An 18,952-nucleotide genomic window follows, 5' to 3' on the forward strand; every position below is an offset into this window, starting at 1 on the left:
ACAAAAGTTATTCACCTTTTTGTAACTGTTCTTCAGGATGTGTTGCTCATGTCCATTCTGTCACCAATCTTCCTGCCCCTCTGTTGGAGTTGTCGTAAAGAAGGAACCAAGAGGGCATAGGGCTGGTAGCGCCTGATATACCAGCACATGAGCGCAGCACTCAAGGGGGTGACACAGCTGGCCCTATGGATACCGCTAAGGCAAAAGTCTCCGATGGCCATGGAGGTGGATGTGCGCACACTTACAATGGAATCCACATAAGGAAGCACTAGAAGGGGAGTTTGCCTGCATTACCGATCTGACAGATATAAAAAGCTTGACCTACACTGAGGGACCCTGACCAAAAAAAAAAAAAGCGCTAATCACTTCAAGTTTTAAAAAATTACGCCAACAAAAGCAGCATTCTAAATTGGCTTGGATTACCATATGCTAATAGGACAATGGTATCTTGGGCAAACATGATGTGTGCTTTGTTAACAGTTTCCTTTTGTACAGTATACCTTATACGTGTCAGAGATGTGGTCTATATATAGGATGGGGAGCTGGCAGCACAAGAGGTCTCAACCCAGCTCTGACAGTCACTTAACATTTTCATAAAGGTTTCTCTACTGAAAATTTGGACAATACTACTTATCAAATGGAAGTTAATACTGTGAAGATTAGCTAATGATTTCTATCAAAGTACAGCGAAGATTTATATTGCTATGCATACTGAGATAGATTTTGATTTTACCACAAGCACTAGGTATGGTGCAGCATGTAACTGCACCAGCCAGGGAGCAGACCAAGAACCACGCTGTGAGTCAGAGTCAGTATGGTCCTTTGTCCCTACTTTGCTCCTGGGATGGAAGGAAAGGGAAGTAGCAATCTGAACCAATTTTGTACCTGGCAAAATTACTTTCCCACCAGCCCAACTGCAAAGGTTGGTGCATTGGAGGAAGAGACGGAAGTCTCCCAGAAGTTGCTTGTTTCTCTTTCCTCCATGCTGCAACCTGCAATATGGATAGCATAGCCTGTGCCGATGAAAAATGGGGCACCTTCTGCCTCCTTACGCCCCTGCACAAATGTGTATAGCAGGTTATAATTGTGCTCATTACTATGAGCATGATTTACCAAGGCAATTGCTGAGCAATAGGATATACACTGAAGTACTGATTCTTAATTACCAAGTTAAATAATTTAATTGAAAATCCACCCAGTACATCTCTACCTCGATATAATGCTGTCCTTGGGGGCCAAAAAAATCTTACCGTGTTTTAGGTGAAACCACGTTATATCGAACTTGCTTTGATCCGCCAGAGTGCATAGCCCCGCCCCCACGGAGCACTGCTTTACTGCGTTATATCCAAACTCGTGTTATATCGGGTCGCATTATATCGAGGCAGAGGTATATTTTCTGACAGAGACGTGACTCCATTTCAGTTATATCGTACATCCTCATCTGAATTTAAAAAATATATATATAAAAAAAACTACTTACCTGATCAACATGAAGAAGTCCACAGTGCATTATATTGTAGAAATGAGTTAAAAAATCCCTATTTGGAGAAACATCTTGTCTTCGCTTCATCGTATTACAAATAAGCTTATAAGCATGTAGCTTGCCTTGTTTGTATTTATCAGTCAACATGGTTGCCTACAGTTTTTAAAAAAATTACTTATTACACAAATGAGGTAACAGGTTAATGTTAGCACTGGTCTATATTATATGAACATCTCTTATCTACTGAATGGATTATTGTATTTACCTTGAAAAGCCATGGAGTTAGAATTCTCAGTGGTGGGATTAAAACTGGTGGAGAGGGTGAAGTCAGGTTATCAGCTGAAATACCAAGATTATCTCTTATCTGTAATTTAAGAACACAGAGGCATTATATCAGAAATTTATAGTTTTTGATCCATTCTCAAGCTCTTGCCCTATCAAGCTGGTTTGTAGAGAATGTTCTTGTACCTTAGCCAGGTTCTGCCAGAGTTCACACAAATAATCAAAAACTTGTGCATGAATTTCAGGATCCATAATGGTGTTGACATCTCCCAAAATCCCTAGCATTCGTCTCCACATTACAGTAGCAACATCTGCATGCCATCCTGTAAGGGTGCCCCCTGCCATCACACTGCAACATTCTGAAGGGAATTCACTAGTTTCTGTAATAGAAGAAAAAAAGTACAATAAGAATGACCTTTGGTAAAGCAGAATAAGGTCTGATATTTAAATCATGAATAGTTTCCTTAAAACAAGTAATAAACGGATAAGGCATGTATGTAGAGTAAGTACAATAAAGATATTTCTTATAGAGCTAGCCACTTTAGCACTGAGTCATCCAATCTTGTTATTAAATTAATTACATCAGTCTACTTTTCCTTACTAAAGACATTTCATTTACGCTTTTGCTTCAATGAAGAAGCAAATCTCCAACATTCCTCATTCAAAGGATCATCAGAAAATTAGCCTTCAGCTTTAAATCTTACTCACTAAAGCAGTTGGACCTTTTTCTTTAGCATTTACCATGACTGACTTTTACTTGCAAATTAGGGAAGAGAATCATGAAGGAAGTGTGAACTGCTGTATCTTACCACTAGTCTCTCCTTAGCCAGCTAGTGAGGGGGTAATATTCAATAACTCAGCCCAGGAGCCTGAAAGCATCACACAAGATGCAGTTCTCTCCACTTCAAAGTAGTACAAATAAAACCTACTTTTCCTGCTGGCAGATAGTGTATCTACTTTTCTTAGCCCCCCAAAAGCCTAAATAAGTTAAGATTGGTAAATATCTATCAATTGATATTAAACATTAAAAACTGTCAATTATAAATACTATGCACAAGCACTTGAAAGTCAGAATATTCAATGTTGTGGTTTCTCAAAAAACAAAAACAAAAAACACTTCACTATGATCCCATATTTCAGCTGCCATCCATATGTAGTATTTTATGGTACAGTATCTAAAATCTTATTTGAGCATTACAAACAGAGGATATAATTTTTGGGGAGGGAATGAGGTTAGATTTGAATTTTTGATGCATAGGATTAGTTCTTCAAAATACCTAGGATTTTAAAGTGCTCAGCACACACAACTGGAGCCAGGCTTAAAAAAAACAAAAAAAACACACCCCTCTTCTCCCCCCACCTCCCCCACACAGAGGAGCTGGCTGGAAACCACAAGAAATTCCAGAATTTCATAAATAAATGTATTTTGAAAAAGTTAAAAAATTTTCACCCTTTCGAAACATTTCTGAGGCTCTCCAAGCTGGCCAGAGCCTTGGCAGCCTGCCATGTGGGGAAGAGTCAGGGCTTCCAGGACTTAGCCAGGAGCCTAGAACCCCTGAGCAAACACAGGGGAGGCAAGTTGGAAGGAAACTGAAAGAAAAGTGCTTGATTTCCATTGGGATTTTGTGAAAATCAACATGTTCCCATGGAATGTTTTGATTTCGACAAATTTGCATTTTTTGACAGAAATATGTTCCACTGGAAATTTTGCAACCCTTTCTACTCATTTCACATTTAGGCACTTATATGAGGGCAAGAACTTCAAAAGTGTTGGTGCACAGCAGCTCCAATTGTGACATTTATGGTCAGATTTTCAAAACCTCTCATAGCACTAGAACATACTGAACTCTTCTGAAAATCTGGCCACTTATTTAGATGCCTAAATGGGATTTGAGCTCTCTGGAAAATCTCCCCCAACTGAATACCATGCTTTTTAAAAAAAAACTGGGCCATAGTGGCTATGGGAAAACACAATTAAAATAAATAAAAATATATATCTCCTTTTAATTTTATTTTAATAGCGTTTTCCCATAGCCACTATGGGATACATATATATTCTTATTATTTTTTTTATTTTTATATTTTATTTTTATATTTATTTTATATTTTTCTGTCAGTGAGTTGTGGAGGAGGGTCTGGAATTTCAGTCAATGGTTCATACAGGATATGAGAGAGGAAAATTCAGCTATGCACAATAGGGTAGATATTCTCTATATACCTTTACTGCATTTACATCATAGTAGTTAAGGGTTTTTTGTGCATGAAGTTTGGCAGTTAGGTATAGTTGATCATATAGAGTCAGAGAAAAAAAAGTTACCTTTCCATAAACAACTATCAATTTCTTGACTTACAAACATTTCAACAAAGCAAGTGTGCCACACAATTCAATGGGTACCATTTAGCCTCAGCTAAGAGTTCGTATAAATCAGAAGAGAAAAACAAAAGATATTCTAAAATTACATTACAGCATCATCAAATGTAATGATGCTTCATTACTTATGTATTAATGATGATGCAGTTCTGGACAACATTGCACATTACATTAAATTGTTGTGATTTTAAACATAAAAAGATTAAAAGGTTTTTTGGACTGATAATCCAAATAATCCATTGATAAGCCCCTGCAGTGATACACAAAAAACACAGGGCTTTCTGTAACTTTAAGGAAATTATTTTCATTTAAAAATTTCAAAATCTGTCAATGTAAATTAATATAAAAGCCTTGTATGAGACTGTTCCATACTGAACAAATACTATCTATTAACTATATTGCATTGAAAAAGAAAGAAAGAAGAATTTTAAAGTTTTCTATTCCAGATATTACCTAGGTCATCTGGCGTCTGTAAAACTGAGTGGTGGAGCTTCTCATCCAGCTGCAGATCCTTCTGCTCAATATGATCTGCATTCAGAGTGGCAGGAGAAGGTGTCTGTGATCGGGATCCAAGAGCAGACTGGATTGGAGAAGCACTTTCAGAGCCTGTAAATGCAATTTTTTAAAAGTTACCTTAAAAATCTTTTCCATTTCTTCAAACATCTGAAAAATTTTCTAACCATAACATTAAAAAAAACCCGAGTTCTTTTTATAATCAAATCTGGCCAAGAAACTATATACACCACAAGCAGGTGTCCATGTGAATAGTGCTGTGAAAGAAGTAATCAGTCAAGCAATAAACTGATACCAAATCATGTACATGGATTAATTGGCAAATGTCTACATTACGTACAAATTGTTTTACAGTATTTATTTTCTCTGACAATACTTTCAGTGTTCTCAACCAATTAAGTTTCTTCCCACCTTCTTTCACCAAGATCCCAATTCAGTAAGAGTATTTAGGAACACGTTTAAGTCCCACTGAAGTGAATATTTTTCTGAATAGGTACAGATTTTAGATATATGCTTAAGTCATATGACTTAATTGGTGTCCAAATTCCTGAATGTGAAAAATAAGGCCAGAGAAAATACAAAGAACAAGCAAGCTGTAGTTAAATGAAAATTCTTATTCCTTCAACTACCAAGGGAAGTAAAATTCTGTGCTGGGGAGCAATGCTGCAAAGACACCTCCTGATGTTTTATTATTTCTTGGTATCCTTGTCAGGTCTCCACTACTGACAGGCCCGGGAAAGGAGAGCAGGTGTTGGTCATGTTTCTGTTCTCCAGATCTGCTTCTCTGGCCTCACAGTTCACCTTGCCTCTGATTCAGGAGCTGGCTGGAGATCCCCATAAGCAGCAGAGCTCAGGCAGCTTAGTTAAGTAGCAGAGAACATGAGAGATACGTGATTTAACCACAGGCTTACCTAAGCATAAAACAAAACTGTTACAATGAAAAGGCTGAAACGTCTGATTTTTAAAATTTAGACAAATGTAGCCTATATTTGAGGTGTCAGGATAAACATGTATGTATGTGAAGTTCCAAAAGTAACTCATTTAGCTACAAGAACAAGAAAAAAAAAAGAAAAGAAAGCTAAAGGCTATTAAGGCTAACTTGCAAAACAATGATTTTTAATTGATTGTTCTCTCTTTAAAAGTTAGATTTATCATATCCAGAAAGCATTGAACGTAAATTAAATTGTTGTCTGAATAGTAATTATGGTAAATAAGGAAACTAAATTAAATTGCTCAAATGTGAAATACAGGGATTTCTATCCTGCTTCAAGTGAAAAACTCAACACCACCTTAAATATGGAATTATAGTGAAGGCCTTTATAATAAAAACATAGTAGCAGTTCACAAAAGCGGACACCAAATAAAAAAAATCTGAAAAACACCACAGATATATCCTAGGGAAGTACTTTTCCCCCTTTCAGCACTTCTCTGCAACACAGCATACTGTTTCCCTCTGGTAGTTAAAAGGTAAAGGATTTTTATTAGCTACTGTTTGCTTGTTCTCCATCTTTTCCTCGGGTCTTATTTAAAATGCACATTTCAGGCTAATTAGCTCCAGGACTTCTCCAAAAGGACATCATTTATTACTTTCCACAGAGAAGCAGAAAATACTTATTTTAGGGTGAGGGAGGCACGAGAAAGAGAGTACATCAAGTACTGTATTTAAAACCTATTAAAATAAACTTTTATTTCTGTTTTCTGCTCTCTCCACATAGAAGGATATAGTGACCAAAACAATTCTGTACAGGAGTTGGAAAGGAAAGGGCAGACTAATTATGCAGAATTTGATAAGCCATTGGGCTCTTTTGAGAAAACTGAAGGATACGTCATCACAGTTGCCTCTAATTCTAACAACGAGTACTGCAGAATCACTTTGCTCTGATGCTACTGAATGAACAGTGAATGACAAACTCATTCATTTCCTCAAGTATCAGTGGGGTAGCCATGTTAGTCTGGATCTGTAAAAGCAGCAAAGAATCCTGTGGCATCTTATAGACTAACAGACGTTTTGGAGCATGAGCTTTCGTGGGTGAATACCCACTTCGTCAGATGCATGTAGTGGAAATTTCCAGGAGCAGGTATATATATGCAAGCAAGCTAGAGAGAACGAGGTTAGTTCAATTAGGAAGGATGAGGCCCTGTTCTAGCAGTTGAGGTGTGAAAACCAAGGGAGGAGAAACTGGTTTTGTAGTTGGCAAGCCATTCATAGTCTTTGTTTAACCCTGAGCTGATGGTGTCAAATTTGCAGATGAACTGAAGCTCAGCAGTTTCTCTTTGAAGTCTGCTCCTGAAGTTTTTTTGCTGCAGGATGGCCACCTTAAGATCTGCTATAGTGTGGCCAGGGAGGTTGAAGTGTTCTCCTACAGGAGAGTCTCTATGGAAAAGGATAAATGGACACAAATCAGATATTAGGAATGGCAATATACAAAAACCTGAAGGAGAACACTTCAACCTCCCTGGCTACACTATAGCAGATCTTGACGCGGCCATCCTGCAGCAAAAAAACTTCAGGAGCAGACTTCAAAGAGAAACTGCTGAGCTTCAGCTCATCTGCAAATTTGACACCATCAGCTCAGGATTAAACAAAGACTGTGAATGGCTAGCCAACTACAAAAGCAGTTTCTCCTCCCTTGGTTTTCACACCTCAACTGCTAGAACAGGGCCTCATCCTCCCTGATTGAGCTAACCTCGTTATCTCTAGCTTGCTTGCATATATATACACACACTTGCTCCTGGAAATTTCCACTACATGCATCTGACGAAGTGGGTATTCACCCATGAAAACTCATGCTTCAAAACATCTGTTAGTCTATAAGGTGCCACAGGATTCTTTGCTGCTCATTCATTTCCTGTTAACACTCCAGCAAGAAAATTTCCCACTTAGAAACTGGAAAGCAGAGCTAAAAAATTAACAAAAATAAATACCTTTGCCAAACAAAAACTGACGATCCCTAAAATGCTAGCTAATAATATCCAAAATGTCAACAATTTGAAGGAAATTGGGGCAGTAAGATTAATCCTCTTAACACTTCCATGCCAAAGAAAGAATTAAGACAGCAAGAGTACAACTGAACAAAGCCACTACAGTTTATAAATATGGAGGGGATTAAGAAAAAAATGTCTAAGGAAGCTAGTACCATGCTTCTCTGAGTATAATGACAGCTTCAGGAAACGAAAATAGAGTATTTCTATGGCTCATCTGCCAAAAATAGAGATGTCTTCAACATGTCTCGAAATGCAGGAGTTGGATTTGTTATAGACCCCCACAGCCGAGGGTACAGATGTTCTGTCGCAAAGATGAAACTTCTAAGTAGCAAGCATGTTTGATCCTTGGCTTGCAACTGGCACAGCATATACAAAACAGCTAGAGAACAAGGGATGTGAAACTGGCTATGGAATCCATAAATCCTGGCCCTAATAAACTCAGACACTTCCTCAGGATGCGCCTTGGAGAAGATTCTTTCCTACAAAAGGGAACCTGCTCACTTTAAGCTCACGATCTAGTTCTCAAGAGGTTAAAAAGGGTGGGGAGAAGAGAAAAATCTAATAACTCAACATTCAAGTGTACATGGATTGTATACAGCACATGTTGATGTTTTATGTATCAAAAGCATCAAGGTCCATAACAGACCACCCTGAGAGAACGCAAGAGGCAGGAGTGTCTCAGGCATCCCATGATGTAGCTGTAAGTTGAGCTGAAAAAGTATTGTATACCAGAATACTTTAAAGAGTTATTTATATAAAAAAAGATTAGTTTTTCTAGTAACAACAACAAACAACAACAACAACAGTTGGTAACACTTCATTGATGAGATACAGTATATTATGTACTCACAGTTTTCCACATGATAAATCTGTCAGTTTTTCCAGAGAAGACTAAACATATACTTAGCACTCTATGTCAATATCTGCTGATCATGTAAATCAACGGAAAGTTTTTCTTAGTCAGGTTATTTCACTCAGTTTTCATAAGGATTTCAATTAACACAATACCTGAATTCCAAATATCACTGTACACAGAAAATATATTAAATTGCAAAAGTTGCTACCTGTATTCTTCAGCATGAATGAAAATATTTGAAATTAACATCTACTTATTTTTACAACTACTTTACCAGTAATAGTTGCAGCTTCAGCAGACAATTGTTGCTGGTTAAGACTGCTTGTTTCAGAATCAATGTGGAGTGTAGTTAGACTAGCCACTTCCTGTTCCTCGGCACTCTGCTGATGTCCTGAAATTGCATCAATCTCAGTGGAAGCTGGTGTCCCAGCATCAGTGCCAAAACTGAAATCTACAGTAAGGGAAGAGCTATGTGGTTAATTAAACCATTGTCGACGAACACGAACTTAAAGAACATTGCCAACCAAAGACACTCCCAAAATGGTCCATGTAAAAATGTATATACCCCTTTATGTTAACAATAAATTGCTCAAGCAAAATTACTCCAAAACCAACATTTAAATAGGAAACCATTTACTATTTCAAATGCTTCTCCAGTTTCAGTCACAAAACCAAGTTATGCAAAACACACTGCTATTGCATATTCTGCATTCTATTTAGTTGGCAAAGTCAAACATTTTTACTTCATTCTCATCATGTAGGTATAATATAACACACAAATTATGGAATCTCCTCAACAACACTGAGGGCTTGTCTACATGGAGACACTGTGCAGCAAAGCAGGGTGTGAATATATGCCACACCAGTTTGCCGAGTGCTAACTGGCCATGTGGATTCTGCTACTGTGTACTAAAAGTTCCACAGTGCACTCTGAAGTACTACAGAAATTTTAGGCCATCACAGAATGGTCCATACAGCATGCTAGAGCAATGTAGATTTACATCCTGGCTTGCTGAGCACTAAGTCTCCATGTAAACAAGCCCTAGGGTGCCTAAAAGAAAACATTTAAGTATTAACTTTAATTGAGAATATTATGGCAAATGACAGTTTTCTGCAAATAGCACTAAATTGATTGTTTTATATCCTGAGTTTTAGATGTAACAGCTTTGCAATTATACTAAGGGATAGCTCAGTGGTTTGAGCAATAGCCTGCTAAACCCAGGGTAGTGAGTTCAATCCTTGAGGGGGCCACTTAGGGATCTGGGGCAAAATCAGCACTTTGTCCTGCTAGCGAATGCAGGGGGCTGGACTCGATGACCTTTCAGGGTCCTTTCCAGTTCTGTGAGATAGGTATATCTCAAAATTATAAGTAACACAAGACAAAATGTCATGCTCAAATCAGTTTAGCCAACATAGCTTTTGTCGCTCTGCTATCGTTAAGGCTATATAATAAGATTCCAGGATTATCATTCCAAGTGTCACTCTGAAGCCTACAATGTCTGTTGTGTCAGTGTAAAGTGATGGAAACAGCTACAAGCATGGCTGAGGTCTCTCTTTGTTTAGAACATCACCAGGTTCAACCATTACTGAGATTCACAATCTCTCTTTGTAATTTTTAATTCTCACCCATTTTTTGGCTTTTTTACACTTTACAAATTACACCAGTAAGACAGCACAGGTTTTAACTGGTAGTTATTTAACTTCTAAAGTGAATAATTAATTCCTACACTTTATATAGATTTTCCAAAGAAAACCCATCACTTCTCAGTTGTACAAGGTGTGACGTGATAGTCCTGAGTGACACTTGTAGCATCTCCCCATTAACAAGAATGGGAGTGGCATGAATAAAAAATATTAAAAGACAAATGGTTTAATAAATTAGCTGTGTTTTATCATGTAGTATTTTGCTTCACTATTCCACTGCATGCATCCGATGAAGTGGGTTTAGCCCACGAAAGCTTATGTCCAAATAAATTTATTAGTCTCTAAGGTGCTAGAAGTAATCCTCGTTCTTATTCCTAACTACATAGTCTAAAAGAATGCTATACTAAGAAAGGTTCTTACTTTTTTATAGTTAAACTGATGTTTTGAGAAGTAAAAAAGACTTCCAAAATGAATGCATGAAGACATTCCTCAGCATTGGGACCATATCTTCCTAGGTATGTTGTGTGGTGTTTTAGGGGGAGGAGGGTCGTTCAACACATTACACCAGAGGTAGGCAACCTATGGCACGGGTGCCGAAAGCGGCAAGCGAACTGATTTTCAATGGCACTCACACTGCCCAGGTCCTGGCCACCGGTCCGGGGAGCTCTGCATTTTAATTTTAAATGAAGCTTCTTTAACATTTTTAAAACCTTATTTACTTTACATACAACAATAGTTTAGCTATATGTTATAGACTTTACAAAGAGACCTTCTAAAAATGTTAAAATGCATTACCAGTACACGAAACCTTAAGTTAGAGAGAATAAATGAAGACTCGGCACACCACTTCTGAAAGGTTGCTGACCCCTGCATTACACAGTAAGGCCACATTTCTGCTTTGGGCTCTACTACAATACAAATAGTGAATAAAGCTATCTTAATAAGAATTACTGCATCTTTCAAGAACTATTACTGCACTAACTAAGCTATTAATAACATCAGTGGGATGTTCATACAAAATCCTGTTCATGAGACAGCTGTATACAACCTATTTAAAAATGGAAATTAATACTCATAGATAAAAACTGTTACTACTAGTGGAAAAATATACTTGCTTTCAAATTTGCGGCCATCATACTGGAAAGCACTGAATGAGTCAGAATGGCTATCTGAACTGATGAGGTCACTGCTTCCAGCACTGGCAGGAGACGTCCATTCAGAAGGCACACCTGGATCATCTATAGGGTACATTTGGCTCTGCTTGTTCAATATATCAGGAAGGTCTTTTGGAACTTCCAGGCTGCCAGGACTGCTCCCTCTTCTTGTCACATTCTAATAATTGAAGAATTATAAAGTATTTTACAATCTAATAAAGCTTCCTTATTCACAGCAAGCAGTTACCACACATTTACAAATGTCAATATTCAGGGAAATAGTTCACAAATAACCAATAGATATTATGATTTATATTGACATTTTTAAAAGTATTTTTTCTTTATAAAATGCACTTTAGTTTACTGAAAGTATACAAGCTACAATGTTTTAATTAGAAATTACCTCCTTTATTAAAATAATTCAAAAGTAATTGAAAAGTAATATTAAAAAATAACTGAACCCATTCTACCAGTATTTAAAGCTGTATCAAAAAATGCTCAGTGCAGAGAAATCTAGGGCCTACATTTTGTGAACTTTTTATGTGCCTAAGTTGTGTGTGCAAAAAATCCAATGAGCCAGTAATAAATGTAGAACTTGCACATGCATATAATATTATGCACACAAATCCCTTACCCACACCTGTCCATTGGGCTTTTTGCACACCAAAAAAAGAGAACAAACAAATGTGCATGCAGTTCAAAAGACTGGCAATGAGGCCAATATGTGAAACATATTTGCTAAAACTAGAGATGCAGATAATATGGAGAGAGAATATTTTGAAAATTATCACCAAAATACTAAAACAAATTTTTCAACCCTAGCTTTCATTCAGTATTTGTGAGAAAAAACTCCATAAAACAATCTTGACAAATTTTGACTTGCAGCCTACAAAACTGAAAGCAGAATCTCAGTATGCACCAAGAGTCAAATGTTATGTATATCTTAATTCCCTAGACACTAAACATAATACACGGTATTCACTCGAATACCTTTTCAATGTATTGTGACGATGGAACCTACAGATCCTTCCTTATCCAGAAAAGACTGAAGTGTTTGAAACCTTGTGTGTGTGTTCCTGGACTCTCACAATTGCCCTTTTAACAAGTTAGGACTATTTGGGTGAGGATGGAGAACTGAAAAAATCTGGAAAAGCTTTTTTATGAAACATCCTGAACTTTTCTATGAACTAAAAGTTAAGAGACTAAAGGTAACCGGTGAAAGGATTTTTTTGTTTTTTAAACACTAGACCTGATCTGTTCTTTCCTTTGTCCTTTCCCTATTATCTGATCTTAATTACAGGTTTCACCAAGTTGCTATAGTTTTCATGACATAAGTTTGATGTTTCTAGGATTGTCAACTACCTGGAGGGGGGTTCCAACGAGGATGGAGCTAGGCTGTTCTCAGAGGTGGCAGATGACAGAACAAGGAGCAATGGTCTCAAGTTGCAGTGGTGGTGGTCTAGGTCGGATATTAGGAAAAAACTATTTCACTAGGAGGGTGGTGAAGCACTGGAATCGGTTTTTAAGGCCCGGCTGGACAAAGCCTTGGCTGGGATGATTTAATTCGGATGGGTCCTGCTTTGAGCAGGAGGTTGAACTAGATGACCTGAGGTCTCTTCCAACCCTAATATTCTATGAGTCTATGGATCTAACAAGTTAGCACTTGTTGGGCTAACAATTTGGACCTTGCCTGATATTCCCTTTACAAATCTGCCACAAGATCAAGGGGGAATTCCATCCAGCAACTGGATCTCAGTTCCTTATTCCAGCTGACCTCAGCAGGGACCACAACTTTCTACAACACTGAGGTAAGAGCCATGTTTCCTGCCTGAATTGATAACAGGCACAGTCAACATGTGTGATCACCTACTTATAAAAGGAAGTTCTTCCCTCTTCCTCACTCATCTGCCCTTTGTGTCTATTTCTGTTTTTGTTGGAGTAAACTGATTTACCAAAACCATAGAATGAGTATAACTTTGATATAATTCAGTTAACATTTTCCATTTTATAAGTAAGGGTTAATTTGATTTTATGAGCAGAAAGTTATTCATTCCTTAGTAACAACACATGATGTTCAACTTTGAATCATATAGAGAAAGAACCAGATCTTTTCTAAGAATGAGGAGCATAAGTAACATCTGAGTCAAATGATTTTGAATGGTGTAATTAAAAAAAAGACATCTTTAAAAACACACAGAGATTGGCCAAAAATTCAATGGTTTTGGAATTGAATAATGGAACATGGCAACAAGATAAAGGATTGGCAATTTGTTCTATACATGCTGTAGGCTGTATTGAGACTATGCAATATATTGTGCACCAACAGTTAAAATCTGATAAACATGGGATGTACCTTTGAAAGAGAAACAAACAGCATTTGGACAGACATTTAAGGCAAATCACTTGCCACTTATTTATCATTTATCAGATATGAAGACAATCAGTTCAGACTACATAAAAAGATAGACACCAGTCAGACATTAGGAACGGCAATATACAAAAACTTGTAGGAGAACACTTCAACCTTCCTGGCCACACAATAGCAGATTTTAAGGCAGCCATCCTACAGCAAAAAAACTTCAGGACCAGACTTCAAAGAGTAACTGCTGAGCTTCAGTTCATTTGACACCATCAGCTCAGGATTAAAAAAAGACTGAATGGCTAGCCAAATACAAAAGCAGTTTCTCCTCCCTTGGTGTTCACACCTCAACTGCTAGAAGAGGGCCTCATCCTCCCTGACTGAACTAACCTCATTATCTCCAGACTGATTCTGGCCTGCTTATTTATACCTGCCTCTGGAAATTTCCATTACGTGCATCTGACGAAGTGGGTATTCACCCACGAAAGCTTATGCTCCAATAGATCTGTTAGTCTATAAGGTGCCACAGGACTCTTTGTTGCTTTTAACATGGAAATTGTTCCTCCTTTAACCCATGCTATTAAGGAGCGCAACTACTCTTTGAGAACTTTATGTGACCAAACCTTAGAACGGCATTGGATATATCCACCACCTACTGACTAGTGATCACTCCAATTTTGTGTGGCTAAGTTTGAAATAATAAATTTAAATTGCTTCCCATTCAGTCTATTCGTTGACAGAAAAACTTGCAATAAATAGTACTTTTATATTTTTCCTTTCCCATCGCTGCCAATTTACAAATTATTTATCTTCTCCAATCAACTGCCTCTTTATAATCATTCAATGATAACTCAATCCAATGCTTGTAATACAGAACTGCTTACATGATTATGAACAAGGACATCTCAAACATGGCATTCCTGATCAAATACGGCAAGAGTGAAAAAGTCAGGCTCTAGAGTAGAAAACTATTGATACAAAAATATCTTGATACGCAGAAGAGAAAAGAAAAGAAGTGAAGGCACATCATTTAAAAATATTTAGTTTTCTAGATCGTGCCAGTGAATACACCTTCACAGAACAATATACAGTGCCACACTGTGTATGTTAATACACACATTCAGGCTTTGATCCTGCAAACACTTATGCATATAAGTAACTATGCTCAGGATTAGTGCCATTCAACCCAAAAAGAGATGATACAAGAGAATACTCATTTGTGTGAAGTGACTTATATGGTTTGCAGGATCAATAATGAAGAATTTTAGCATAAAATGGCGTGTGACTATTACGTCACTGCCCATTCATGAGACTGTAAATCCTGTTTTTTAAGTCATGGGGTGTGAGACATAATATGCATGAAACATGACTTAAAAAACAGGATTTACAATCTAATGGGCAGTAATTTTCAAATAATGTATTTCTGGTTCTTAAAATCCAGAATAAAATATTTCTGTAACTTGAGCAATAATTTTATAAATGTATTTGCAGCATATTTTTTTTTACATGTAAAAAAAAGTCATAAAAGCTTACCAATGCACTACCACTGCGGAGTCTCTCAGCTATAAACTCATCCATGAGGTCAGGAACATTTGCATTGCTACTGCCAATATCGCTAGCAAGAGGGTGCAGCTTTTGACTCATGTCCTCTCTATTGACTAAAAGCAAATGAATGACTATATATAGTAAGGGATACTTTTAAAAATACATTTTAAAAAACAAGTCAAATCAAGAAACCTAGGTCACTAAAAAAAACTACTTCCCAAACATGCATTTAAGAGTTTTCTCCTCTTGAGCAGATTCAGTTTTAAGTATTAGTAAATCTCCTTTTTCCTCCCCACTAAGCAGGTGTTAGTCAATTTCCAATATAACCTTAAAGAGCAAGAAAGCTTACAGATAAGCACTACTCAAAGTTGTTAATGCTTGCTTTAAGGATACAGCATACATCCCTCCTCCCTTCCTTCAAATCACAACAAATAAATAAATAAATAAATAAAAATAAAAATTTTTACAAATCCTAAGAATTTTTATTATTTCTAATGAGGAACAATGTTCGAGAAGAAAGTACACTAGATAAAGAAATATGATAAATGTCCATGTAGTACTGTATACAGTTAGTATACTTGCAAATAAAATCTTATGTAATAAAAATGTATGGTGCAACATGGAATACAAACTCAAAACTCTTTAAATGGTCAGTGATTTATGAACAATTAATTAATTTCTATCTTTTTTTAGTTTCCACATTATATAGAATTACATTGCCTTAATTATACTATGAATGTTACATCTAATTATAGCATTTTTGCCTTTAAGGTTGCAATTATCCCTCAGGAGACTACAGTGAAAATTATATAAATTTAATATAGGACCTTAATATCAAAATTTCAAAAAAAATGATATTTTGAAACAGGTGTGTCTCAATACTTTTGCAAATGTAAACAGTTTCTCTTGGAGAAACTACATAAAATATGTTAAAACAAATGATACAGAAAGAATCTTTTTTCTGAGATAGTATGATACTAATACCACTGCCTAGATTGTTGTTGTGCTATGCCTACAAAGACTGCCCTCAGGTGGCATTAACATCTCAATGCAGGATGCATGACAGAACATTCTGTTAATCATGCTAGCATAACAGTGTAAAAAAGGAAAACCTACCTTACTGCTGAAAGTTAATTTATTGTTCATTAAAGGTTATTTAAGATGTGAACTAAGATGATGAATATTAGAACAATAGCCTTGTTCTGTTTGATCAGTCCACAGAGGTCCCATATTTAGCTGAAGGACTACCATGAGACCTTTATGCACATTCATGATCCAAAGAAAAAGAAAGCAATGATAGAGATTGCCAAGATGTAACTGCATCCACTTCAGTGAATGCATACAGAAAGGCCTAAAGCATGTTTTGAAATGGTTCAAACAAAAAATTACGAAAGCCACATTGGATTGTTCTAATGAAGCCATCCAAATAAGAGGAAATTTCTGATTTACTTAATGTTAAAAATATTTTGTATGTGTTACATAACTGATTAAAAGCCAAGTCTCAACTTCAAAGCCTAATTTTTGGAGAATTTTTTGTTTTGGAGGAGAGAAGGAGGAGGAGGAAGAAAACATACTAAATGAACTAGCAATTTTAGCTGATAGCCGAGTCTTTTTACCAGACAAACAATAGGTACCAGGACTTACTATTCCACTAAAAATTAAAAAAAAATCTGAAAGCCACATAGTAGGCTGAATTTCAAAGCCCTCTAGTGTAGGCTATGATGCAGGGAGACTTGCATTTGATCCCTTGGTAGGTCATTTACTGTCTCTTCCTCTTCCCTAACTTGATGGTCTTCAGCAGCAAAGAGGTTCAACTAAGTATCTTTAAAAGGGAAATTAGTAATTTAAAGTATGTAAACATAACTTATGCTGGGGAAAATTTCAGCTGGCTAAAGGCGCATGCATAACCAAACAGGGAAAGCAGTGATCATCCCAAAGCCTTTCGATTGCTTATAAGAGCTTGCTTCAGTTGCATTAAGCCAAACTGGTGCTGCCTTTCTCCTTTTGCACTGTGCACACTGTTAGTGCTCACCTGCAGCTTTCCTTCCAAAATAGCCCATTACATGACTGTACAGATCCCTCAGTGGAGCCTCTGCTGGTATTCTGTTCTGCCTCTGTGGGGAAACATTTGCCTTCGGCTTCGAAAGAGCATGTACAACAGTTTTATAAACACCACCCAGGGAGCCCTGCTGTGGTCCTGACTCCTGACCTGATGACCTAGGTGCACTCCGATTATGCAACTGATTAGCTGCAATACCTTCTTTCTGCAACATGGGTGTTTGAGCTTCTGTGGATTCCTTAGTCTGTTTACTACTAATTGAAGCTGTATTGGCTGCATCTAGAGGTCTATATACTCCTGGTCTGACTAGCTCCAAGACAGCAGATGAGCTAGTGCTTGTGTTGCTACTACCGCTACCACTACTGAAGCCACCGAGTTTACGAAGTCTTGCCTTCCAGGGGGCCTCTCTGTTTTCTAGAGGGTTATAAAATTGAACAGACTCAGTAGATGGTCTAAAAGTAACATGAACACTATTTCGTTTCTTAGTAGTTATTTTCATGATTTTGGCCTTATGGGTTACTGTTTCAGATATACTCCTTTTAGTTGGTAAAAGTTTGCCTGTAGCGTGAGGCATTCCAGGGTTAACTGGTGCTTTAGGTAGAACTTTCTTTGCATGCATAACACGTGTGTCAGTTATTTTTTCATTAAACTGGGCACTTCTAGGCTTTTCAGCTAAAGCTACTTCCACAGCTACATCTACATCAACTTCAGTGGCTGTTTGTCTGTACAGGTATCTCTTCCTTTCTTTCTTATCAGGGCTACTTGATTCATGCTCAAAGCAGCTTTCATTTTGTTTATCAATATTTAATTGTTTGGCTTTATCGATAGCTTGATTTCTTGTAAAACTGTCTACCTGGGTAGGTGCAATATTACTTATAAAGCCACTTTGGTTTTGTTCTACATGTTCAGCTCTTTCGGCCACAGTGTTGCTACTTGCATATTTAACAGTCTGATCTCTATATTCTAATTCATCCAGTGGTGAACTATCATTTCTATTTTCTGTTGTAATGATTTCAGGAGGAGAAGCCTCAAATTTATCTATCTCATAGTGACTGCAAGGTTCTTCTTTTTCCTTAAGATATTCTCTCAGAGAGGAAAGAAGATCATCTTCACCTTCAAGGTCAACATACTGGCTTTGTTCAAAAGATGTATTTGCAAGATCTACTGGCCCTATCAAATGACAGAGATGGTCATAAATACTATCCCCAACTTCCAAGGAGGACTCTCTGCTATTCGTATCAGTAATATGACTTTCAGTGGATCTATATATTGAAGAGGTCTCAGTGGAACTCTGTAAGCTTGGCGCATGATGGGATGAACTGTCAATGACAGGAACTGCACCTTTGGCTCGTTCAACTGTGAATGGTTCCAGGATGTCAGATGTGCTGCTACTTCTTGGCAGTGGCTGTTCCTCATTCAGTGCACCAAAAACTTCGCTTGGAGTGTCCTCGCTCTGTGAAAAATGTCTGACTCGAGATGGACGTGGAAGAATTTGAGTATCATCAATGTCTGTAGAAAAAAATTATAGGTAATGTGCACAAGGTAAGTCTATGAAGATTATTATTCTTCACTGCTATATCCTAATGATATGCTTTAAAAAAAAAAAAAAGCACACCAGAAGAGTGCAGAGCCTTGTTTCTTAAGTACAAAGATATTTTATCTAATATTAAATGTTGTTAAAAATACATACACAATAGCCAT

At 37.1% G+C, this 18,952-nt stretch overlaps 1 protein-coding gene across 3 annotated transcripts in view; it reads right to left on the reverse strand.

Moving 5' to 3' along the window:
- Positions 1 to 18,952, reverse strand: part of RALGAPA1 (Ral GTPase activating protein catalytic subunit alpha 1) — a 245,702-nt gene that overhangs the window by 118,121 nt on the left and 108,629 nt on the right. For 2 of the 3 annotated variants that reach the window (XM_050954010.1, XM_050954011.1), the window contains 8 exons: positions 18,593 to 18,760; positions 15,181 to 15,305; positions 11,250 to 11,466; positions 8,765 to 8,941; positions 4,590 to 4,742; positions 1,952 to 2,145; positions 1,749 to 1,847; positions 1,481 to 1,636 (listed from right to left, as the gene is read on the reverse strand). In XM_050954010.1, coding sequence (XP_050809967.1) covers positions 1,481 to 1,636; positions 1,749 to 1,847; positions 1,952 to 2,145; positions 4,590 to 4,742; positions 8,765 to 8,941; positions 11,250 to 11,466; positions 15,181 to 15,305; positions 18,593 to 18,760 — 1,289 coding nt within the window. Of the gene's footprint in view, positions 1 to 1,480; positions 1,637 to 1,748; positions 1,848 to 1,951; positions 2,146 to 4,589; positions 4,743 to 8,764; positions 8,942 to 11,249; positions 11,467 to 15,180; positions 15,306 to 17,224; positions 18,761 to 18,952 lie in introns of all 3 variants that reach the window. The other variant, XM_050954009.1, reaches the window with a different exon arrangement.

The sequence above is a fragment of the Gopherus flavomarginatus genome, chromosome 5, assembly GCF_025201925.1.
Source record: "Gopherus flavomarginatus isolate rGopFla2 chromosome 5, rGopFla2.mat.asm, whole genome shotgun sequence".
In the NCBI taxonomy this organism is placed as follows: Eukaryota; Metazoa; Chordata; order Testudines; family Testudinidae; genus Gopherus; species Gopherus flavomarginatus.